General features: G+C 51.3%; 1 protein-coding gene across 1 annotated transcript; it reads right to left on the reverse strand.

Moving 5' to 3' along the window:
* Window positions 1-1,387: 1,387 nt before the first annotated feature.
* On the reverse strand, window positions 1,388-22,844 carry nansa (N-acetylneuraminic acid synthase a). Its single transcript, XM_070873160.1, has 6 exons — window positions 22,667-22,844; window positions 8,053-8,268; window positions 4,937-5,036; window positions 4,699-4,853; window positions 2,194-2,460; window positions 1,388-1,779 (listed from the first exon to the last, which is right to left on the reverse strand). Exons 1-6 carry the CDS (start codon window positions 22,796-22,798, stop codon window positions 1,576-1,578), a joined length of 1,074 nt encoding a protein of 357 aa, XP_070729261.1. The 5' UTR covers window positions 22,799-22,844; the 3' UTR covers window positions 1,388-1,575.
* Between the last annotated feature and the right edge of the window lie 2,156 nt (window positions 22,845-25,000).

Here is a 25,000-nt window from a genome sequence, read left to right on the forward strand (position 1 = left end):
AGCGAGGGGATTTGAGTACAGGGGCAGGGAGGTGTTGCTACAGTTGTACAGGGCCTTGGTGAGGCCACACCTGGAGTATTGTGTACGGTTTTGGTCTCCTAACTTGAGGAAGGACATTCTTGCTATTGAGGGAGTGCAGCGAAGGTTCACCAGACTGATTCCCGGGATGGCGGGACTGACCTATCAAGAAAGACTGGATCAACTGGGCTTGTATTCACTGGAGTTAAGAATGAGAGGGGACCTCATAGAAACGTTTAAAATTCTGACGGGTTTAGACAGGTTAGATGCAGGAAGAATGTTCCCAATGTTGGGGAAGTCCAGAATCAGGGGTCACAGTCTAAGGATAAGGGGTAAGCCATTTAGGACCGAGATGAGGAGAAACTTCTTCACCCAGAGAGTGGTGAACCTGTGGAATTCTCTACCACGGAAAGTTGTTGAGGCCAATTCACTAAATATATTCAAAAAGGAGTTAGATGTAGTCCTTACTACTAGGGGGATCAAGGGGTATGGCGAGAAAGCAGGAATGGGGTACTGAAGTTGCATGTTCAGCCATGAACTCATTGAATGGTGGTGCAGGCTCGAGGGGCCGAATGGCCTACTCCTGCATCTATTTCTTATGTCCACCCATGGCCAGGACCTGTGGCTGCACCAGAGACAGAGCTTCAGCAGCTGCTGCTTTCAACCAAGTCACTGTACGCACTGAGCCTTGGCTCCACAAGGACATGTTCTCAAACTTCAGCTTCTCGGCAACACCTCCCACAAGCAGTCATCCCAAATCTCAACTTCAAATTAGCTGCATGATGAATGTCTGCTTTCGCAGCTTGATGGGAGGACCTTGCAGGGCAGCTTGCAAAGCACCATCCACCTTGCGACATCCTGCTTCAGTGGCACATACCAGGCTAACCCAGAACCCACTACAGAATCGAGACCCTCATGGAGGTGCTTTTCCTGTGAGGCTGACTCCCCCTCTCCTGAGGGAGTGGTGGGAAGGCCACCCCCCCCCCCCCCCACAGGCAAGCTTCTCCCCCCTTTTGGCACAGATCTGTATTATCGCTCGGTCTTGGATGGACAAGAGAAGCCCATCCACTCCACACTATAAAAAAGGAGAATTGTTTGAACACATCTCGTGCCACAAGCTTAGCCTGCAGAGGCTTTGCCGCCATTCAAGCTGGATCGAAGTGTCCGTTAACCATTCGGAGCACCCTCCCAATGGACTATATCTAGGCCAAGATTGGCATTCTCAAAAATTTCCTGTCATCAATGTGAACCAACAATTGGGACAGATATCACCTTGCATCTTCCAGTCAATAGCACAGATCAGCCGAGATTTTCAAAGCTACATGTATTGCACTAAGAATGAACACTGATAATGCAATTTAACAAAGTATTTGAGCAGCAGTTAATTTTTATTTAATTGATTCACTAGACAGTAGTTACAGAATGTAAAACCAGTGACATTTTCCTGAATTAAACTCCAATATATCAATTAAAAATGCTTGAATTGGTTTTGAAGGGCAGATTGGCAATAATAAAACGTGCGTGATATCTAGTTCATGCACTGCCTTCGTGCAAACTTTAAGACTTAACGCTGTATTTTTCAATCACGGCTTCTGTGATCGTTTCATCGGCATCTATTTTGGCTTTAACTTTCTTCCCCACCAGCTTAAAGATGTTGTCTGGCTCAACACCTTTGGGTTCTGCCACCTTCACAGTCATCATATCCAGAGTCAGTACAGTTCCTGCTGGAATAGTAACCTTGGCTACTATCGATTTGCCCAGCTGTGAAGATAAAAGAGGATAAATCAACATTTTATCCGCTATAAGGCAGCGTGCAGTGTGTATGTTGCACACTCCCTACACGCAATACTAACGGAAGTCATTTATAGTTCCGAGGGAAGACAGCAGATGGAACACTCAAGTACTGCCACTAATTTCTGGTCATTTTCACCAAGTCATGTGTTAGTGGATGAGCCCACCCCTGGAATTGCTCATCTTTCATCTATACGACCACACGTCATAAAGATAAAATCAAACCGAAAATAAAATGCTTTAGAACACCGTCTAAACTTTATTTTCTGCAAAATCCATCGTTCCTAGTATTGGCACAGCAAGACATCAAGCGAGCTTTGAAACTTGTTTGGGCTTGATTTTATTGCCCGACACTCTACACGAACTGCCCCGTGAGCACGTTACCTTGTTGTGGCAGGCCAGCTCGGAAGGCAACATGTGTTTGACGGCAGATCCGAAGGCCTGCTCCACAATGCGGATTGAGCGCACTAGTTCCCGCAGCTCGTCGGGCTCCAGGGAAGCTTGGTGGTCGTTGCCCTTCCAGGTCTTGTCCAAGGTCACGTGACGCTCCACAACTTTCGCTCCCATGGCGACGGCTGCTATGCTGATAGCAATTCCAGTTTCATGTCCAGAGTATCCAATAGGAATGTCTGGAAATTCTTTCTTGTATTCCTGGAAGCAGGGAGAAAAATAAAAAGCTTACATCCATCTGCAGGGCATGGATACGATCTTATTTAACTTTGGCAAACTACATCTGGTTAAAGACAACAGCAACATTTTACCAATCCCCAATTCAATTTCAAGCCCCAGTCCAGAGACTTGAGCAGCAAAACCTAGGCTGACACACCAGGGCGGTACCGAGGGAGCGCCGCACTGTCGGAGGGGCGGCACAGAGGGAGCGCCGCACTGTCGGAGGGGCGGCACAGAGGGAGCGCCGCACTGTCGGAGGGGCGGCACAGAGGGAGCGCCGCACTGTCGGAGGGCCGCACTGTCGGAGGGGCGGCACAGAGGGAGCGCCGCACTGTCGGAGGGGCAGTACTGAGGGAGTGCCGCACTGTCGGAGGGGCAGTACTGAGGGAGTGCTGCACTGTCGGAGGGGCAGTACTGAGGGAGCGCTGCACTGACGGAGGGGCAGTACTGAGGGAGCCCTGCACTGTCGGAGGGGCAGCACTGAGGGAGAGCTGCACTGACGGAGGGGCAGTACTGAGGGAGCGCCACACTGACGGAGGGGCAGTACTGAGGGAGCGCCGCACTGACGGAGGGGCAGTACTGAGGGAGCGCTGCACTGACGGAGGGGCAGTACTGAGGGAGTGCTGCACTGACGGAGGGGCAGTACTGAGGGAGTGCTGCACTGTCGGAGGGGCAGTACTGAGGGAGTGCCGCACTGTCGGAGGGGCAGTACTGAGGGAGCGCCGCACTGTCGGAGGGGCAGTACTGAGGGAGCGCCGCACTGTCGGAGGGGCCGTCCTTCGGATGAGACGTTAAACCGAGGCCCCGTCTGCTCTCAGGTGGATGTAAAAGATCCCATGGCACTATTTCAAAGAGCAGGGGAGTTATCCCCGGTGTCCTGGGGCCAATATTTATCCCTCAATCAACATCACAAAAATAGATTATCTGGTCATTGTCACGTTGCTGTTTGTAGAAGTTTGCTTCCCGCATATTGGCTGCTGCACTTCCTACATTACAACAGTGATTAAACTTCAAAAAGCAATTAATTTGCTGGAAAGCACTTTGGGACGTCTGGTGCTCATTAAAGGCGCTATAGAAATGCAAGTCTTTCTTTTAATCATCAGAAATGTTATTTGCATGGAGCAAAAATGTCTTGTAATATCCTCCACAGCCACTGGGTGTTCCCCAGGGGTCAGTTCTAGGACCACTGCTTTTCTTAATATACATTAATGACTTGGACTTGGGTGTACAGGGCACAATTTCAAAATGTGCAGATGACAAAAAACTTGGAAGTATAGTGAACAGTGAGGAGGATAGGGATATACTTCAAGGAGGACAGACAGGCTGGTGGAATGGGCAGACAGGTGGCAGATGAAATTTAACACAAAAGTGTGAAATTATATATTTGGTAGAAAGAATGAGGAGAGGACATATAAACTAAAGGGTACAATCCTAAAGGGGGGCAGGGACAGAGAGACCCGGGGGTATATGGGCACAAATCGCTGAAGGTGGCAGAGTAGGTTGAGAAACCAGTTAAAAAATCTTACGGGATCCTGGACTTCATGAATAGAGGCATAGAGTACAAAAGCAAGGAAGTTATGATGAACCCGTAGAAAACACTGGTTCGGTCTCAACTGGAGTATTGTGTCCAATTCTGGACACCACACTTTAGGAAGGATGTGAAGGCCTTAGAGAGGGTGCAGAGAGATTTACGAGAATGGTTCCAGGGATGAGGGACTTCAGTGACGGGGATAGACTGGAGAAGCTGGGGTTGTTCTCCTTGGAGCAGAGAAGGTTGAGAGGAGATTTGATCGAGGTGCTCAAAATCATGAGGGGTCTGGACAGAGTAGATCGAGAGAAACTGTTCCCATTGGTGGAAGTGTGGAGAACCAGAGGACACAGATTTAAGGCGATTGGCAGAAGAACCAAAGGCGACATGAGGAAAACGTTTTTACGCAGCGAGTGGTTAGGATCTGGAATGCGCTGCCTGAGAGGGTGGTGGAGGCAGACTCAATCGTGGCTTTCAAAAGGGAATTGGATAAGTTCCTGAAGGAAAAAAATGCAGGGCTATGGGGAAAGGGCGGGGGAGTGGGACTGGCTGAGGTGCTCTAGCAGAGAGCCGGCACGGGCTGAATGGCCTCCTGTGCTGTAACCGTTCAATGATGAGTATGGCGAGACAGGTGAACCCCAAGTTATTGGATATCCAGTGTGAAGGCTACAATCCAGCGGCATTATACTGACCGTGATGACACGCAGATTGGCATCTTCAGGCTCCAGCGGGTAGGTACTGGTGCACTGGAGAAAACAAAACTTGGGGTTGATGGGCTTGACTGTTTTGTAAACCTCTCTCATTGTTTGCATGCTCTGCATCCCACTGGAGATCACCATCGGACGGCCTGATCACACAAAGCAGACAATCAGTACAAGTAGACGCTGAGTTCATGCAATGCAAGCTGGGCATTACTGCAGCTTTAGTTACCTTTCTTGGCAGCTTTTTCTAAATATGGAATGTTATTTGTGTCCAAAGAGCCGACTTTGAAGAAAGGCACATTCAGCTCATGAAGGAATTCAACCGCCATCTGCAATCCGAGCAAGAAAGAGTCAGCCCACCAGTCACAGACTTTGATCATCTGCAAATCAATCATTCTGGCACTTCGCTACTTATCTGGATAGCCGGCTATACCTTTCCATTTCTGGACTTCATCGCTTGCTTGCTAACTTTTTCCTTTCTTTTAAATCATTTCAACAATCGCGAGGCTAGTCTGTGCCTATTGCAGATAATTAAATAGTCAACAGAACAGGTTAAAACTTTAACGTGGACAATAAGGATAAACAAAAGGAGTACTGTTAAGAGTTTACTAGCAGAAGGCTCACGGGTATATCTGCTGACCCAGTAACACACAGACAAGAGGTACGAATGATAAGGGAGTCAAGGGTTATGGGGAGCGGGCAGAGAAGTGGAGTTGAGGCCAAGATCAGATCAGCTATGATCGTATTGAATGGCGGAGTAGGCTCGAGGGGCCGAATGGCCGACTACTGCTCCTATTTCTTATGTTATATTCCCATCAGAGTGCAGGCGAGCAGACCACCACCAACTTCTTCTCCGGTTGTCATGAATGAAGACCTGGAAACGCAAGCAGGCTTAGCTAAAGGACTATAGAAACAGAAAATAGGTGCAGGAGTAGGCCATTCGGCCCTTCGAGCCTGCACCGCCATTCAATGAGTTCATGGCTGAACATGCAACTTCAGTACCCCATTCCTGCTTTCTCGCCATACCCCTTGATTCCCCGAGTAGTAAGGACTACATCTAACTCCTTTTTGAATATGTTTAGTGAATTGGCCTCAACAACTTTCTGCGGTAGAGAATTCAACAGGGTCACCACTCTGGTTGAAGAAGTTTCTCCTCATCTCGGTCCTAAATGGCTTACCCCTTATCCTTAGACTGTGACCCCTGGTTCTGGACTTCCCCAACATTGGGAACATTCTTCCTGCATCGAACCTGTCTAAACCCATCAGAATTTTAAACATTTCTATGAGGTCCCCTCTCATTCTTCTGAACTCCAGTGAATACAAGCCCAGTTGATCCAGTCTTTCTTGATATGTCAGTCCCGCCATCCCAGGAATCAGTCTGGTGAACCTTCGCTGCACTCCCTCAATAGCAAGAATGTCCTTCCTCAAGTTAGGAGACCAAAGCTGTACACAATACTCCAGGTGTGGCCTCACCAAGGCCCTGTACAACTGTAGCAACACCTCCCTGCCCCTGTACTCAAATCCCCTCACAATGAAGTCAACATGCCATTTACTTTCTTAACCGCCTGCTGTACCTGCATGCCAACCTTCAATGACTGAATGTTGGCATGCAGCCCTACATTTAATTGCGGGAGGATGGTGGGGGGAGTAACCTTAAAATTAGAACCAGGACGTTCAGGTGATGTCAGGAAACACTTCACACAAAGGGTGGTGGAAATCTGGAGCTCTCTCCCAAAAAGCTGTTGACTATGGATAGATTTTTGTTGTGCAAGGGTATGAAGTGTTACAGACACAAGGTGGGTAAATGGAGTTAAGATACAGGTCAACCATAATCTAATTTGAAAGGCAGAACAGGCTCGAGGAGCTGAATGGCTTCCTCCCGTTTCCATGGACAGCAAACAGCATCATATTCAAAACATGTCTCTAACATATTAGGAATATAGGCCATCCAGCCCCTCGAGCCTGCTCCGCCATTTAATAAGATCATGGCTGATCTGATCATGGACTCAACTCCACTTCCCTGCCCGCTCCCCATAACCCCTCATTGCTCAAGCAACTGTCTATTTCTGTCTTAAATTTATTCAATGTCCCAGCTTTCACAGCTCTCAGGCAGTGAATTCCACAGATTTACAACCCTCAGAAGAAATTCCTCCTCATCGGTTTTAAATGGGCGGCCCCTTATTCTAGTCTCCTACATCAGTGGAAACATCCTCTCTGCATCCACCTTGTCAAGCCCCCTCAATCTTAAACGTTTCGATAAGATCACCTCTTATTCTTCTGAACTCCAATGAGTAGAGGCCCAACCTACTCAGTCTTTCCTCATAAGTCAATCCCCTCATCCCCAGAATCAACCGAGTGAACCTTCTCTGAACTGCCTCCAAAGCAAATATATCTTTTCGTAAATATGGAAACCAAAACTGCACGCAGTATTCCAGGTGTGGCCTCACCAATACCCTGTATAACTGTAGCAAGACTTCCCTGCTTTTATACTCCATCCCCTTTGCAATAAAGGCCAAGATTCCATTGGCCTTCCTGATCACTTGCTGTACCTGCATACTATCCTTTTATGTTTCATGCACAAGTACCCCCAGGTCCCGCTGTACTGCGGCACTTTGCAATCTTTCCCCATTTAAATAATAACTTGCTCTTTGATTTTTTTTTTCTATCAAAGTGCATGACCTCACACTTTCCAACATTATACTCCATCTGCCAAATTTTTGCCCATCTAAAGTGACATCTAAACTCTTCTGTACGTGGAAGAATATGGAGGGCTGTTTATAAATGCATACAAAAAAAAATCTGCTCATCTCAATATTTTATGGAAAACTGTGGGCAGGACATCGACAGTGTGTCAATGGTGTGTGCAAACAATGCAGAAACATCAGGTCTCGTGAATGTTATGAGGAAACTTGGTTTGCGCCTCGTAACCCCTTGTACCAAAGCCACGTTTAATTTCCAAGTGCTGTGAAGAGATGAAGCTTGCTGCCATGGGTAGAGGCTCCTTCTCTCAGACACTTGTACAAAACTGGATTTAAAAAATATTCCAGTGGCATTTGCAGAAGATAGTCATCATCATAGGTGGTCCCTCGAAGCGAGGATGACTTGCTTCCACGCCAAAAAAGGGACGAGTTTGCAGGTATTGCAATGAAGGACCTAATATTCCAGATCCCGAACTACATGAAGGGTGGAAGATGCCTGTGCGTGAATTTTTTAATGTGGGGTGACCGTTGCACACCAGCCACCACACGGGCTTGACACAGCTAGGTCTTGGTCCAGTGGCAAGGATTAAGCAAGGAGACCTGCTCTGCTGCACAGGGACACCTTAAACTTAAAAATACAACATACCTCATCCATGCCCGACGCAGTGAAGAAAATGCCCAATTCTTGTGCATATTTTTGGAGCTCCTTGTACTGCTCATGACTGAACTCCAGGTGGCGCTTGTGATCTCCGTAGGTGACTCCCCACGAGTGTTTGGATGGGTAAAGCTTTTCTAAAGCTTTCTGGTTAAATTTGTACTCCAATTCACTCTTCTGGAACTTTGCACAGTCTGCTCCACATTCCTACAACCAGAAACACAAACAGCAGATTCACAAAAAATACACAGACCTATAAAACCCCAATATCTGCAGGAATTTAGAAAAAACAGACTTGCATTTCTACACGGTGTCTTTCCCGACGTGCCAAAGTGCTTTACAGCCAATGAAGTACTTTTGGAAGGGTAGTCACTGTTGTAATGTAGGAAACACGCAAGATCCTACAAATTCCCTGGGAGGACAGACACACCAGCATTAGCGTCCTCGACCAGGCCAACATTCCCAGCATTGAAGCACTGACCACACTTGATCAGCTCTGCAGGGCAGGGCCACATCGTTCACATGCCAGACATGAGACTCCCAAATCAAACGCTCTACTCGGAACTCCTTCACGGCAAATGAGCCGAAGGTGGGCAGAGGAAACGTAACAAAGACACCATCAAAGTCTCCCTGAAAAGTGCAACATCCCCACCGACACCTGGGAGCCCCTGGCCAAAGACTGATCTAAGTGGAGGAAGTGCATCCGGGAGGGCGCTGAGCACCGAGTCTCATCGCCGAGAGCATGCAGAAATTAAGTGCAGGCAGCGGAAGGAGCGTGCGGCAAACCAGACTCCCCACCCACCCTTTCCTTCAACGACTATCTGTCCCACCTGTGACACGGACTGCGGTTCCCGTATTGGACTGTTCAGCCACCTAAGGACTCATTTTAAGAGTGGAAGCAAGTCTTCCTCGATTCCGAGAGACTGGCTATGATGGTAGGAAACGCGGCAGCAAAATTGTGATAATGAGCGGATAATTTGTTTTCGCGATGTTGGTTGAGCGATAAATATTCAACGTGATTATTTACATGAACATTTTTGTACCTTCTGCGCACGTGTGGTCAGCCATGCTCCTTTTTGCACACACGCAGCTGATCCACTTCTGCACATCCTCACAACTTACATCCCACCTAACTTTGTATCATCAGCAAACTTGGATATATTACATTTGGTCCCCTCATCCAAACCACTGATATACATTGTGAATAGCTGGGGCCCAAGCACCAATCTTTGCAGTACCCCACTAGTTACAGTCTGTCGACCCAAAAATGACCCGTTTATTCCTACTCTGTTTTCTGTCCGTTAACCAATCCTCAATCCATGCTGGTATATTACCCCCAATCCCATGAGCCCTAATTTTGTTTAATAACCTCTTGTGTGGCACCTTATCGAATGACTTCTGAAAATCCAAATACACCACATCCACTGGTTCCCCCTTGTCTATTCTGCGAGTTACAACCTCAAATAACTCAGATTTGTCAAACATATTTCCCTTTCATAAATCCATGTTGACTCTTCCCAATCCTATTGTTAATATCTTCGAAGTGCCCTGTTACCACATCCATAATAATAGATTCTAGCATTTTCCCTACTACTGATGTCAGGCTAACTGGTCTAGTTCCCAGTTTTCTCAATCCCTCCTTTCTTAAAAATAGCAGGGTTACATTTGCTACCTTCCAATCTGTGGGAACCGTTCTGGAATCTATGGAATTTTGCAAGATGACAACCAATCTATAGCCAACCTCGTTCAAAATCCTAGACCATCAGGTCCAGGGGATTTATTGGTTTCCAGCCCCATTAATTTCTCCAGTACTATTTTTTACTAATACTAATTTCTTTCAGTTCCTCATTCTCGAGAGACCCTTGGTTCCCCACTATTTCCAGGGGGTTTTTAAGCATCTTCTTCCGTGAAGACAGACACAAAGTATTTGTTTAATTTCTCTGCCATTTCCTTATTCCCTGTTATAATGTCTCCTCAGCCTGTAAGGGACCCAATTTACTTTCGCTAATCTTTTCATTTTTACATTCCTGTAGAAGGATAGGAACTTGGGTCGGGGGTGGGGGGAGGAGGGCATGCACTTAGTGGTGGGGGGGGAGGAACTTGTTTGGGGGTTGGGAGATCTTAACCTACAAAAGTGAGCTCTGTCTGTTCCAAGTGATCTGTTTTGTCTGGAGTTAGCAGGCAGCATGGCTCGAATTACACTTTGCAAAGTCACTGATTACGCAATTAAACATTCCAGAGAAACCGCCAGGTGTGTCTTATCCTCCAAAGGGACCAATCAATTCTTGTGATCAAGGGGACCCAGAGTTTTAGGTGTTACAAATAAACAGGTCCATATATATTATTGGCCAGAACACCAGGAAGAAATCCCTGCTCTTCGAAAGTCCCGTGGGATCTTTTACTTCACCTGAAGGGGCAGACAGGGCTTTGGTTTAACATCTCATCCCAACGACAGCATCTCTGACAGTGTGGCACTCCCTCAGCACTACTCTGGGAGTGTCAGCCTAGATTTTTGTGCTCAAATCCCTGGAATGGGACTAGAACCCACAATCTTCTGACTCAGGTGTGCTACCCACAGCCACAGCTAAAAAACAAGCAGCAATAGTTAGGTACGTACTATTTATAGTAAGTACCAGTCAGTAGCATTTCACACAAGAACTGTAGGCTGGGCACAGTCTTCAGATGAAGCAGGGTTAGAGGGCACATGATAACTGGACCAGGGTAAACCGACAATTCAGTCCCCATTTGACAGTCATACATACTGTCCTTATTTTATATGCACTTTGATTTTACATTATTTATAGTCAAAATATCAAAACTGGCAACAACTTGCAATGCAGAGTGGTAGAGTGGGTGATACAAGAGTTTCTCTGCAGTGCAGGGATTTTGCTCCAAGATGGAGCATCACTTATTGGAGAACTCATGGGTGAGCACAAGTTTATTTGCGAAATAAACGATAGAGACAGAACGGCATTATATAAATCTTGTATATTGTACACACTTGTCTGAAAATCTTACTCCCACATTACCAGAGTTACGTTCACATCAATATGAAACGGTGTACAGGTCGGACCTCTGTGGCCCGGCACCCTCAGGACTGGCTGTTGCCAGAACAGAGAATTTTCCAAACCACAGAAGGTCACCGCGAGCCTCAGTACCCAATCTCAGCGCCCGGACTCCTGTTCGCCTCGCTCTTTTTCTGTTGGTTTGCTGTTTTGTTTTTTGAAGGTCGTGGCTCACCCCCCACCCCCCTCCACGCCCCCCACCCTCCCTCCACGCCCCCCACCCTCCCTCCACGCCCCCCACCCTCCCTCCACGCCCCCCACCCTCCCTCCACGCCCCCCACCCCCCTCCACGCCCCCGCTCCAGGCAGTTCGAAACAAGATGGAGGCGGCTGTCGATTCCCGACACCGAAGCTGGATTTGCGCGGCTTCTGTGCGCATGCGCAAATCTATTCAGTCCAGTCACAGGGTGTGAAGCAGGTGGGACCAGCGACCCAGAAAACCCTGCGCAGCATTAAGTCGTTGTCTACAATCACTCCTCACTGAACAGCCCGGGAAACCGGGACGTCACCCACACCGGGACTGATGTCGAACCACGGATGTTTCCGGATTAGTGTGTGTCCCGGACTGCAGAGGTATAACCTGGAACTGCCTACATATGGAAAACCCCAAGGCAGCATTTCACATTTGCTTATAACACAACTGAATCTCAATGCTTTTAGGAAAATGAAATGTCAACCACTATTTATTTCTTCCTCAGCAACTAAGATTTCTAGTGTCCAAAACAGTTACATTTGAAAAAGAATTCTAAAGGAGTTAATTTTAGCCCAAGCCACCCGTGAGAAAACAGTTGTGGACAGTAATGTTAGGCTCTCTACAAGGTGCTCCTTCAAACCTACTTCTCACCTGTCCAATATCTTCTTGTGGTTCGGTGTCAGATTTTGTCGGAATTACATTCCTGTGAAGTGCCTGTTCTAGTACATTAAAGGCGCTGTAATGCAAGCTGCTGTCTCGGTCGGTCACGACCTGTCCGATGCAGAATCGAGCAGCACCAGAGAATTGCCAGAATCTGCAGAGTCCTGTCGCAGCAAGAATCAAGTGCCTTTGAGACAAAATTGGAATTTCTATTTTGGGGGTTGGGGGAGGAGGAAGTTGAGGGATTTGCCCACAGAAATAGTGACAGCACTGCCATCGCCCACCATGGGGTCTCTCTCCATCGAATCCCCAGGACTAAATCAATGCACTAACTTACTCCCCCGCTATTACCGTGCGATCAAAGCCTACAATGCTAGGCCCCACGGTGGCTCAGCGCTGAGGGCAAGCGAGTTCCGAGATTCAATCTCCACACACTCTGGATTTAGCTGGTCTCGCCTGAGGGGACCGTAGAATCTCTACACATTATAATTACTGCTCTTATTTCTCCCCGCACTCAAGACAGCAGATGCTGGTAATGATTGCCATTAACAGCCCCTTTTTGTTCCCGAGTCCGAAGGTTGTGGGTTCTGTAAAGTCCTTACTCTACAGTATGAAACACACGAGGTACATTCTGGGGACAAGGTCACTCTGGGACCTTAACTCTCTATTCACAGGACTCCAAAGACGATGACCCTGCGTGGGACCTCCCTTTTTATACTTGTGTGACCAGGTAATGAGTGTCTCCCACAAGTTCACCCCTTGTGGTCTAAGTTGAGTGTATACAGTAATACAGTGGTGTTACATTGTGGTTACATACATGACATCACCTCCCAAGTCTTATTGGGATCATAGGTTTAGCCTTTCAGGTGGTCTACGCTCCCTCGTGGAGCGCCGCAGTTGGGGCTCTGGTTGCTGGACACTGATGTGAGTGTCTGTCACCTGTGGTGATTCCGGCCTAACCGCAGGGACTGTGTATTCTTCTGATTGCTCTTGTTGCTCGTTCACTGGCAGTAGTGTGAGCGCCATCTCATGGTCTTCTTCAGGTTCCTCCGTGTAGATGCTGAACCTTTTTTTTTTTTACTTGGTCCAGATGCTCATTGGACCATTGTTGAGTTTTACCACGATGACCCTATTCCCCTCTGTCAATTACAGTGCCCTCAAGCCATTTGGGCCCCATGGCATGATTGAGGACGAATACAGGATCATTTATTTCTATACATCTCCCCCTCACATTACGGTCATGGTACTCGTTTTGTGACTTGCGCTCGCCCTCAACTATGTCGGTCAGGACTGGGTGAATGAGGGACAACTGAGTTTTGAGTGTCCGTTTCATTAGTAGCTCTGCGGGCGGGACCCCCGTGAGCAAGTGCAGTTGGGATCTATAGGCCAGCAGGAGACGCGATAGGCGGTATTGTAGGGAGGGTCCTTGAATCCTGAGCATCCCTTGCTTAATGATTTGGACCGCACGTTCCGCCTGGCCATTGGAGGCCGTCTTGAACGGTGCAGCCCTGACGTGGTTGATGCCATTCACGACATAAACTCTCGGAATTCGTAGCTTGTGAAACATGGGCCATTATCACTCACCAGGATGTCCGGCAAGCCATGGGTTGCAAAGATTGCATGTAGGCTTTCCACGGTGGTGGATGACGTGCATGAATTCAGAATGATGCACTCAATCCATTTAGAGTACACATCTACCACAATAAGGAACATCTTTCCCATGAACGGGCCCGCGTAGTCAACATGAATGCATGACCATATCCTGGTGGGCCAGGGCCACGGACTGAGCGGGGCCTCCCTGGGGGCATTACCCAGCTGGGCACATGTCGTGTTCCAGGTCTGAATCAATTCCAGGCCACCAAACGTGTGACCGGGCAATGGCCTTCATCAGCACAATGCCTGGGTGCTCGCTGTGGAGTTCCCTGATAAATGCCTCCCCCTGCCCTTCTGGGGCATAACTACCCGGCTACCCCATAGTAGGCAGTCGGCTTGAATGGAGAGCTCATCTATCAGTCTGTGGAACGGTCTGACCTCCTCAGGGTATGCTCCGTGTGCGGGCACCCAATCCCCAGTCAGGACACATTTCATAATCAGAGGTAGGAGAGGATCTCTGTCCAGATTTTGATCTGGCGGGCTGTGATGGGGGAGCCTGCGCTGTCAAAGACATCGACAGCCATGACCATCTCGGCGCTTTGCTCCGCTGCCCCCTCAGTGGTGGCCAGTGGAAGCCTGCTGAGCGTATCAGCACAATTTTCAGTGCCGGGCCGGTGCCGGATGGAGTAGTCATAAGCAGCCAGCGTGAGAGCCCATCACTATATGCGAGCTGATACGTTGGCATTGGTAGCCTTGCTGTCTGACAACAGGGATGTTAATGGCTTGTGGTCCGTCTCTAATTCAAACTTCCTACCAAAGAGGTACCGATGCATTTTTTTTTTACACCAGAGACACATGCAAGCGCTTCCTTCTCAACCATCCCATATCCCCGTTCTGCTTGAGCGCGCGACCTGGAGGCATAAGCCACAGGTTGTAGTTGTCCCTCAGCATTGCCCTGCTGCAACACGCACCCAACCCCATAGGATGATGCATCACGTCAGAACCAATTTTTTTTTTAAAAAACAGGTGTCGTACAGGGTCAACAACTTGTTTGAACAAAGTAGGTTCCGCGCCCGATCAAAAGCCCATCCCTGACAGTCCTCCCAAAACCAATCGCAACCCTTACACAGGAGCACGTGTAGCGGCTCCAACAACGTGCTCAAGTTCGGCAGAAAGTTCCTGAAATAGTTCAACAGTCCCAGGAATGAACGCAACTCCGATGTGTTGCAGGGCCTGGGTGCTCGTCGAATCGCCTCGGTTTTGGATTCTGCAGCAACTCTCCTGCCCAGAAACTCAACCTCAGGAGCTAAGAACACACATTTAGACTTCTTGAGTCGCAGGCCTACCCGGTCCAGTCGGCGAAGCACCTCCTCCAGGTTGTGGAGATGCTCCTCGGTGTCTCGACCCGTGATGAGGATGTCGTCCTGGAATACGATTGTTCCAGGAATGGATTTAAGCAGGCTTTCCATGTTTCGTTGAAAAATCACGGCCGCTGATCGAATGCCAAACGGGCACCTGTTATAAACCAACAGTCCCTTGTGCGTGATGATGGTGGTCACGAGTTTAGATTCGTCGGCCAGTTCCTGGGTCATATAGGCTGAAGTGAGGTCCAACTTGGTGAACAACTTGCCGCCTGCCAGCGTGGCAAAGAGGTCCTCCGCTCTCAGGAGCGGGTATTGATCTTGTAGGGGCACCCGATTGATGGTGGCCTTGTAGTCGCCACAGATCCTGACAGAGCCATCCGCTTTTCGGACGGGAACGATGGGGCTCGCCCAGTTGCTGAATTCAACAGGCGAGATGGTGCCCTCTCTCAACAGCCAGTCCAATTCGCTCTCGATCTTTTCCCGCATCACATACGGCACCGCTCTGGCTTTGTGGTGCACTGGCCTGGCGTCCGGGGTGATGTGTATCACTACTTTAGTGCCTTTGAAAGTCCCGACGCCAGGCTGGAATAGTGAATCGAATTGTTGTAGGACCTGTGAGCACGAACTTCGCTCCACAGATGACATTGCGTGAACATCCCCCCATTTCCAGTTCATCTCAGCTAACCAGCTCCTCCCCAATATTGCGGGACCATTGCCCGGGACAATCCAGAGCGCCAGCCAATTCACATTATGTGTGACAGCCAACATTACACTGCCTAGCACCAGAATAATTTCTTTAGTGTAAGTCCGTAATTGTGTCTCAATACGTGCTAATTTGGGTCTACTGTAAGTGGCTATAGCTTCTCAAATTGCTGAACTCCCATGAGTGACTGGCTGGCCCCAGTGTCCAGCTCCATGCGTACAGGGATACCGTTTAATAAAACCCTCATCATCATTGGTGGCATTTTAGTGTATGAACTGTGAATATTCGCCACATGGACCCGCTGAGCCTCGGCGTCCATCGATTTGCCCCAAAGAACCCTCTTCTGGTCAATCCACCTCATATTAGTCTGGTTGCAGACTTCCTGCACATTCGAGCTAAGTGGCCACTGAGATTGCAGTTCCTGCAGACGAACTGTTGAAATCTGCAAGATCTAGCTGAGTGTTTTCCCCCACACCTCCAGCATGAGTTAAAGTTTCCATTGCTGGGAACAAAGGGACTATGGCCAGGCATTCCGCGCTGACTGTCCCTTTGACTGCTCTTAAGTACCCTATTAGTGGGTGTCAATGGCCCCAACCCGGGCCACATTGTCCACTGTGATGGCGTGAATGTCCGTTCAGCCTGCCATTGTCTCTGTTGAAGTCCTGCTCTGGGGTCTATTGCTGCCTGGGGAGTGTTGGTCTGCCCCTGCCTGCAGGGCTCTGAGTTGCATTGATGATGTTGACTCCCTGATCCATCTCCTCGTTAGAGGCAGAATTGCGTACGTACATTATTTTCGTCTCTTCCTCCCCCATGAAAGTTTGAGCTATCAACGCCGCCGCTTCCAAATCCTTGGTCTCAATTAATTTGCGGAAAATTCCCACATGACCGATGCCCTCGATAAAGAAGTCCCTTCGCTTCTCCCCCCTGCAGGCGTCTGTGAACTTAGAGGCTGGCCAAACGCCAGAGGTCCGCTACGAAGTCCAGTATGCTCTGTCCTTCAAGACGTCGGTGGGTGTAGAATCTGTGTCGGGCCATATGTATGCTACTCGCCGGTTTGAGGTGCTCCCGATCAACTTGCTAAGTTTGTCAAAGGTTTTGTCCGCCGGCTTTTCGGGTGCTAGTAAGTCCTTCATGAGCGCGTAAGTCTTTGGTCCGCAGCTGGTCAAAAGATGAGCCCTTCGCTTGTCGGCCGCTGCATCCCCCAGCCATTCTTTCATAACAAAGCTTTGCTGAAGCCTCTCGACAAAATCGTTCCAGTCTTCCCCAACACAATACCGTTCCTCTGTGCTACCGGTGGCCATTCTCGTGGGTCGTGAATTCCCGTTTCTCGTCGCCAATGTAAAGTCCTTACTCTACAGTATGAAACCACACGAGGCACATTCTGGGGACAAGGTCACTCTTTATTCACAGGACTCCAAAGACGATGACCCTGCGTGATCAGGTAAGGAGTGTCTCCCACAAGTTCACCCCTTGTGGTCAAGGTGTGCATCTAGGTTGAGTGTATACAGTAATACAGTGGTGTTACATTGTGGTTACATACATGACAGGTTCAAGTCCCACTCCAGAGACTTGAGCACAAAAATCTAGGCTGACACTCCCAGTGCAGTGCTGAGAAAGTGGTGCAATGTCGGAGATGCCGTTTTTCGGATGAGACGTTAAACCGAGGGGCCCGTCTGCCCCCTCAGGTGGACATAAAAGATCCCACAGCACTGTTTTGAAGAAGAGCAGGGGAGTTCGCCCCAGTGTCCTGGGCCGATATTTCTCTCAAATCAACATCTCCAACAGATTATCTGGTCATTATCACAGTGCTGTTTGTGGGAGCTTGCTGTGTACCCGTTTCCCACATTACAACAGTTACAACACTTCAAAAGTACTTAATTGGCTGTAAAGCACTTTGAGATGTCCGGTGGTTGTGAAAGGTGCTATATAAACACAAGTCTTTGTCATTTATTCACTCCTGCATTCCAACCTATCACAGACCTTCCCTTTTGTTCTTTGTTCCCCTCCTTCTGCATTTACACAAAAGCCTTTTCCCAATCTGATGAAAAGTTAGTTGACGTTAACAGTCAACGTTAACGGTCTCTCTCTTCTGATGCTGCCTGACCTGCTGAGTATTTCCAGCATTTTCTGTTTGTGTTTCAGATTTCCAGCATCCGCAGGATTTTTACAGAAGCCAGCTACGGATTAGCAAGTGGAAAACTGGGCAGCATCCCACTCCTGATTGCTCTCCAAGAATCCCCAGCCAGGGTGGACATGCATGGTGACCAGGCGAGGAAAGCAGCGATGGACAAGGAAATAGCCTGGCAACACTGAAGTTCCAATCTGGCACATTATCAGCTGTATGAATGAAGGGTGAGCAGCCAGGTCGTCCACCTTGAATCAAAAACTTCAGGAGAATCACTGGCAGATAAAAACCCAGCAGGAAAAGCAACGAGGATGAGGGGGAGAGGTGGAGCAGCAGAGCAGAGACAGAGAGAAGAGAAAGAGTACAAGGAATGGGCTGAGAAAGGAAGGTGGTGAGATGGAGACACGGAAGGAGACAGGACAGATGCACAGGCAGGCAAGAGGAAAATACAATGGGGAAAGTAGACTGAGAGGAGCTCCCTCTACTCACCAATATCCCCGGTTATGGGCAACGCACAACCTGCGCATGACGGTGGATTTAATGGTTAGTTTTGCAATTAACACTTTTGCTTCTGTTTAATCAAGCAAGGCAGACACAGCAAAGTGAAGGTTTATAATGCAATTTTAGAGAAAGAGGATTTCATCTTAAGATTCTCTTATCTTAAGATTACCTCTAGTTTGCGTAGGGTAGAATGTGGGAGGCCAGCCAGGAGCATTCTGGAATAGTCGAGTCTGGAGGTAACAAAGGCATGGATGAGGGTTTCAGCAGCGGATGAGCTGAGACGAGGGTGGAGACGGACGATGTTACGGAGGTGGAAATAGGCGGTTTTAGTTATGCTGCGGATATGTGGTCAAAAGCTCATTTCAGCGTCAAACAGGACACCAAGGTTGCGAACAGTCTGGTTCAGCCTCAGACAGGAGTTGGGGAGAGGGATGGAGTCAGTGACTAGGGAACAGAGTTTGTGGGCGGGAATTGAAAACAATGGCTTCGGTGTTCCCAATATTCAATTGGAGAAAATTCCTGCTCATCCAGAACTGGATGTTGGACAAGCAGCCGGACAATTTAGAGACCGTGGAGGGGTCGAGAGAAGTGGTAGTGAGGGAGAGCTGGGTGTCATCAGCGTACATGTGGAAACGGACGCTGTGTTTTCAGATGATGTCGCCAAGGAGCAGCATGTAGCTGAGAAATAGGAGGGGGCCAAGGATAGATCCTTGAGGGACACCAGGGGCAACGATGTGGGGGCGGAAAGAGAGGCCGTTGCAGGTGATTCTCTGGTTACGATTAGATAGATAAGAATGGAACCAGGTGAGTGCAGGTAGAGAGGCATTGGAGAAGGATAGAGTGGTTAACAGTGTCAAAGGCTGCAGATAAGACAAGGATGACGAGGAGGGATAGTTTACCTTTGTCACAGTCACAAAGGATATAATTTGTGACTTTGCAAGAGCCATTTTGGTACTGTGGCAGGGGTGGTAACCAGATTGGAGGGATTCAAACACAAGAACATAAGAAATAGGAGGTTGGAGATAGCCATTCGGCCCCTCGAGCCTGCTCCGCCATTCAATATCATGGCTGGTCTGATCTTGGCCTCAACTCCACTTCCCTGCCCGCTCCCCATAACCCTTCACTCCCTTATCATTCAAAAATCTGTCCATCTCCACCTTAAATATATTCAATGACCCAGTGTCTCCACAGTTCTCTGGGGCAGAGAATTCCATAGATTCACAATCCTCAGAAGAAATTCCTCCTCATCAGTTTTAAATGGGCAGCCCCTTATTCTGAAGCTATGCCCCCTAGTTCTAGATTCCCCCATGAGGGGAAACATCCTCTCTGCACCTACCTTGTCCAGCCACTCAGAATCTTACGTTTCAATAAGATCGCCTCATTCTTCTAAACTGCAATGAGTACAGGCCCAACCAACTCAACTTTCCTTCATAAGTCAACCGCTTCATCTCCGGAATCAACCTCGTGAACCTTCTCTGAACTGCCTCCAATGCAAGTATACCCCTCCTTAAATAGAGACCAGAACTAGAACTGTACGCAGCACTGACGACGAGATTCAACAGCGCCTCCAGTGCGCCAGTGGCCACCTCAGGAAAAGAGTGTTCGAAGACCAGACCCTCAAATTTCCCACCAAGCTCATGGTCTACAGGGCTGTAGTGATACCCGCCCTCCTGTATGGCTCAGAGACATGGACCATGTACAGTAGATACCTCAAGTCGCTGGAGAAATACCACCAACGATGTCTCTGCAAGATCCTGAAAATCCCCTGGGAGGACAGACGCACCAACATTAGCGTCCTCGACCAGGCCAACATCCCCAGCATCGAAGCACTGACCACACTCGACCAGCTCCGCTGGGCAGGACCACACTGTTCACATGCCCCAGACACGCTCTACTCGGAACTCCTTCACGGCAAACGAGCCAAAGGTGGGTCGAGGAAACGTTACAGGGACACCCTCAAAGCCTCCCTGATAAAAGTGCAACATCCCCACCAACACCTGGGAGTCCCTGGCCAAAGACCGCCCTAAGTGGAGGTAGTGCATCCGGGAGGGTGCTGAGCACCGCGAGTCTCATCGCCGAGAGCATGCAGATATCAAGCGCAGACAGCGGAAGGAGCGTGCGGCAAACCTGTCCCACCCTCCCCTTCCCTCAACCACTCTCTGCCCCACCCTCCTCTTCCCTCAACCACTGTCTCTCCCACCCTCCCCTTCCCTCAACCACTCTCTGCCCCACCCTCCCCTTCCCTCAACCACTGTCTGCCCCACCCTCCCCTTCCCTCAACCACTGTCTGTCCCACCCTCCTCTTCCCTCAACCACTCTCTGCCCCACCCTCCCCTTCCCTCAACCACTGTGCCCCACCCTCCCCTTCCCTCAAACACTGTCTGTCCCACCCTCCCCTTCCCTCAACCACTGTCTGTCCCACCCTCCCCTTCCCTCAACCACTGTCTGTCCCACCCTCCCCTCAAACACTCTGTCCCACCCTCCCCTTCCCTCAACCACTCTCTGTCCCACCCTCCCCTTCCCTCAACCACTGTCTGTCCCACCCTCCCCTTCCCTCAACCATTCTCTGCCCCACCCTCCCCTTCCCTCAACCACTGTCTGCCCCACCCTCCTCTTCCCTCAACAACTCTCTGTCCCACCCTCCCCTCAACCAGTCTGTCCCACCCTCCCCTTCCCTCAACCACTCTCTGTCCCACCCTCCCCTTCCCTCAACCACTCTGTCCCACCCTCCCCTTCCCTCAACACTCTCTGTCCCACCCTCCCCTTCCCTCAAACACTCTCTGTCCCACCCTCCCCTTCCCTCAACCACTGTCTGTCCCACCCTCAACCATTCTCTGTCCCACCCTCCCCTCAACCACTGTCTGTCCCACCCTCTCCTTCCCTCAACCACTCTCTGTCCCACCCTCTCCTTCCCTCAACCACTCTCTGCCCCACCCTCCCCTTCCCTCAACCACTGTCTGTCCCACCCTCCCCTTCCCTCAACCACTGTCTGTCCCTCCCTCCCCTTCCCTCAACCACTGTCTGTCCCTCCCTTCCCTCAACCACTGTCTGTCCCACCCTCTCCTTCCCTCAACCACTGTCTGTCCCACCCTCCCCTTCCCTCAACCACTCTCTGTGCCACCCTCCCCTTCCCTCAACCACTGTCTGTCCCACCCTCTCCTTCCCTCAACCACTGTCTGTCCCACCCTCCCCTTCCCTCAACCACTGTCTGTCCCACCCTCCCCTTCCCTCAACCACTCTGTCCCACCCTCTCCTCAACCACTGTCTGTCCCACCCTCCCCTCAACCACTGTCTGTCCCACCCTCCCCTCAACCAGTGTCTGTCCCACCCTCCCCTTCCCTCAACCACTGTCTGTCCCACCCTCTCCTTCCCTCAACCACTGTCTGTCCCTCCCTCCCCTCAACCACTCTCTGTCCCACCCTCCCCTCCCCTCCCCTCAAACACTCTCTGTCCCACCCTCCGCTTCCCTCAACCACTCTCTGTCCCACCCTCCCCTTCCCTCAACCACTGTCTGCCCCACCCTCCCCTTCCCTCAACCACTGTCTGCCCCACCCTCCCCTTCCCTCAACCACTCTGTCCCTCCCTCCCTCCCCTTCCCTCAACCACTGTCTGCCCCACCCTCCCCTTCCCTCAACCACTCTGTCCCACCCTCCCCTTCCCTCAACCACTCTCTGTCCCACCCTCCCCTCCCCTCAACCACTGTCTGTCCCACCCTCCCCTCAACCACTGTCTGTCCCACCCTCCCCTCCCCTCAACCACTGTCTGTCCCACCCTCCCCTTCCCTCAACCACTGTCTGTCCCACCCTCCCCTCCCCTCAACCACTGTCTGTCCCACCCTCCCCTCCCCTCAACCACTGTCTGTCCCACCCTCCCCTTCCCTCAAACACTCTGTCCCACCCTCCCCTCCCCTCAACCACTGTCTGCCCCACCCTCCCCTTCCCTCAACCACTCTGTCCCTCCCTCCCTCCCCTTCCCTCAACCACTGTCTGCCCCACCCTCCCCTTCCCTCAACCACTCTGTCCCACCCTCCCCTTCCCTCAAACACTCTGTCCCACCCTCCCCTTCCCTCAACCACTGTCTGTCCCACCCTCCCCTCCCCTCAAACACTGTCTGTCCTACCCTCCCCTTCCCTCAAACACTCTCTGTCCCCCTGTGACAGACTGTGGTTCCTGTATTGGGCTGTTCAGCCACCTGAGAGCCCATGCTCAGAGTGGAAGCAGGTGTGCCTCGATCCCGGGGGACTGCCTGTGATGGAGGTGGAGGTGGTGACGCGGCACACCTGGATGTTGCACTCGGGGAATTCTGGAGAATTTTACCTCAAGGGTGATTTTATTTTTTGAGAGAACTTTCTGGAAGTTAGCATTTTAAAAGCGCACTTTGGCGCGAGCCCCGCGCCACCTACCTTCACTATGCGGATCATCCGCTTGGCGATGTCCAGGTCGCCCTGGTGGTTCTGGCCGATTTCGGCGATGATGAAGCAAGGGTGGTCGCCGCCGATCATCCGGCCGGGGCACAGCTCGAACTCGCGCGACATCTTCTACCTGAGGCCGGGGCGGGAGGCCTGCGCGGCGCGCGCCTGCGCCTTATATGTCCGGCCCGGCCCCGCCCCCCCCCCCCCACACGGCTGCGCAGGCCCCGCCCCCTCCCCGCTTCACAGGCCCCGCCCCCCACCTGCTTCACAGGCCCCGCCCCCCCCACCCGCTTCACAGGCCCCCCCCGCGGCTGGACAGGCCCCGCCCCCCCCCACCCGCTTCACAGGCCCCGCCCTCCTGCCGTCACCCCGGTAACGCGGCCTGGCCGCCAGGCGGGCTCCTGTCCGCACACAGACTGCGGGAGCTCTCAAAGCGGCTCGGGCAGCGCCTGTGCAGAGAGGCGGACATAAGGTTTCCGGCCGATCAGCCCCTTTCGTCTGACCGGCTTTCGCCACCTCAGGGCGTCCCCCAAAGCGCTTCACAGACAATGAAGTACTTCTTGGAGTGCAGTCACTTGTAATGTGGGAAAGGCGGCGGCCCATTGGCGCACAGCAAGCTCCCACACAGCAGTGTGACAATGACCAGATAATCTGTTGTAGTGATGTTGGTTGAGGGATAAATATTGGCCCCAGGTCACGGGGAGAACTTCCCCGCTCTTCTAAATAGTGCCCTGGGATCTTCTACATCCACCTGAGAGAGCAGACAGTGCGGCACTCCCTCAGTACTGCCCCTCTGACATTGCAGCACTCCCTCAGTACTGCCCCTCCGACATTGCAGCACTCCCTCAGTACTGCCCCTCCGACATTGCAGCACTCCCTCAGTACTGCCCCTCCGACATTGCAGCACTCCCTCAGTACTGCCCCTCCGACAGTGCGGTGCTCCCTCAGTACTGCCCCTCCGACAGTGCGGCACTTCCTCAGTACTGCCCCTCCAACAGTGCGGCACTTCCTCAGTACTGCCCCTCCAACAGTGCGGCGCTCCCTCAGTACTGCCCCTCCAACAGTGCGGCGCTCCCTCAGTACTGCCCCTCCGACAGTGCGGCGCTCCCTCAGTACTGCCCCTCCAACAGTAAGTCACTCCCTCAGTACTGCCCCTCCGACAGTAAGTCACTCCCTCAGTACTGCCCCTCCAACAGTGCGGCACTCCCTCAGTACTGTCCCTCCGACAGTGCGGCGCTCCCTCAGTACTGCCCCTCCGACAGTGCGGTGCTCCCTCAGTACTGCCCCTCCGACAGTAAGTCACTCCCTCAGTACTGCCCCTCCGACATTGCAACGCTCCCTCAACACTGCCCCTCCGACATTGCAGCACTCCCTCAGTACTGCCCCTCCGACATTGCAGCACTCCCTCAGTACTGTTCCTCTGACAGTGCGGTGCTCCCTCAGTACTGCCCCTCCGACAGTGCGGTGCTCCCTCAGTACTGCCCCTCCGACATTGCAGCACTCCCTCAGTACTGCCCCTCCGACATTGCAGCACTCCCTCAGTACTGCCCCTCCGACAGTGCGGTGCTCCCTCAGTACTGCCCCTCCGACAGTGCGGTGCTCCCTTAGCACTGACCCTCCGACATTGCAGCACTCCCTCAGTACTGCCCCTCCGATAGTGCGGGGCTCCCTCAGTACTGCCCTTCCGACAGTGGGGCACTCCCTCAGCACTGACCCTCCGACATTGCAGCACTCCCTCAGTACTGCCCCTCCGACAGTGCGGCGCTCCCTCAGCACTGACCCTCCGACATTGCAGCACTCCCTCAGTACTGCCCCTCCGACAGTGCGGCGCTCCCTCAGCACTGACCCTCCGACATTGCAGCACTCCCTCAGTACTGCCCCTCCGACAGTGCGCCGTTCCCTCAGCACTGACCCTCCGACATTGCAGTACTCCCTCAGTACTGACCCTCCGACATTGCAGCACTCCCTCAGTACTGCCCCTCCGATAGTGCGGGGCTCCCTCAGTACTGCCCTTCCGACAGTGGGGCACTCCCTCAGCACTGACCCTCCGACATTGCAGCACTCCCTCAGTACTGCCCCTCCGACAGTGCGGCGCTCCCTCAGCACTGACCCTCCGACATTGCAGCACTCCCTCAGTACTGCCCCTCCAACAGTGCGGCACTCCCTCAGTACTGTCCCTCCGACAGTGCGGCGCTCCCTCAGTACTGCCCCTCCGACAGTGCGGTGCTCCCTCAGTACTGCCCCTCCGACAGTAAGTCACTCCCTCAGTACTGCCCCTCCGACATTGCAACGCTCCCTCAACACTGCCCCTCCGACATTGCAGCA

Source organism: Pristiophorus japonicus, chromosome 2 (genome assembly GCF_044704955.1).
Source record: "Pristiophorus japonicus isolate sPriJap1 chromosome 2, sPriJap1.hap1, whole genome shotgun sequence".
Classification (NCBI taxonomy): Eukaryota; Metazoa; Chordata; class Chondrichthyes; family Pristiophoridae; genus Pristiophorus; species Pristiophorus japonicus.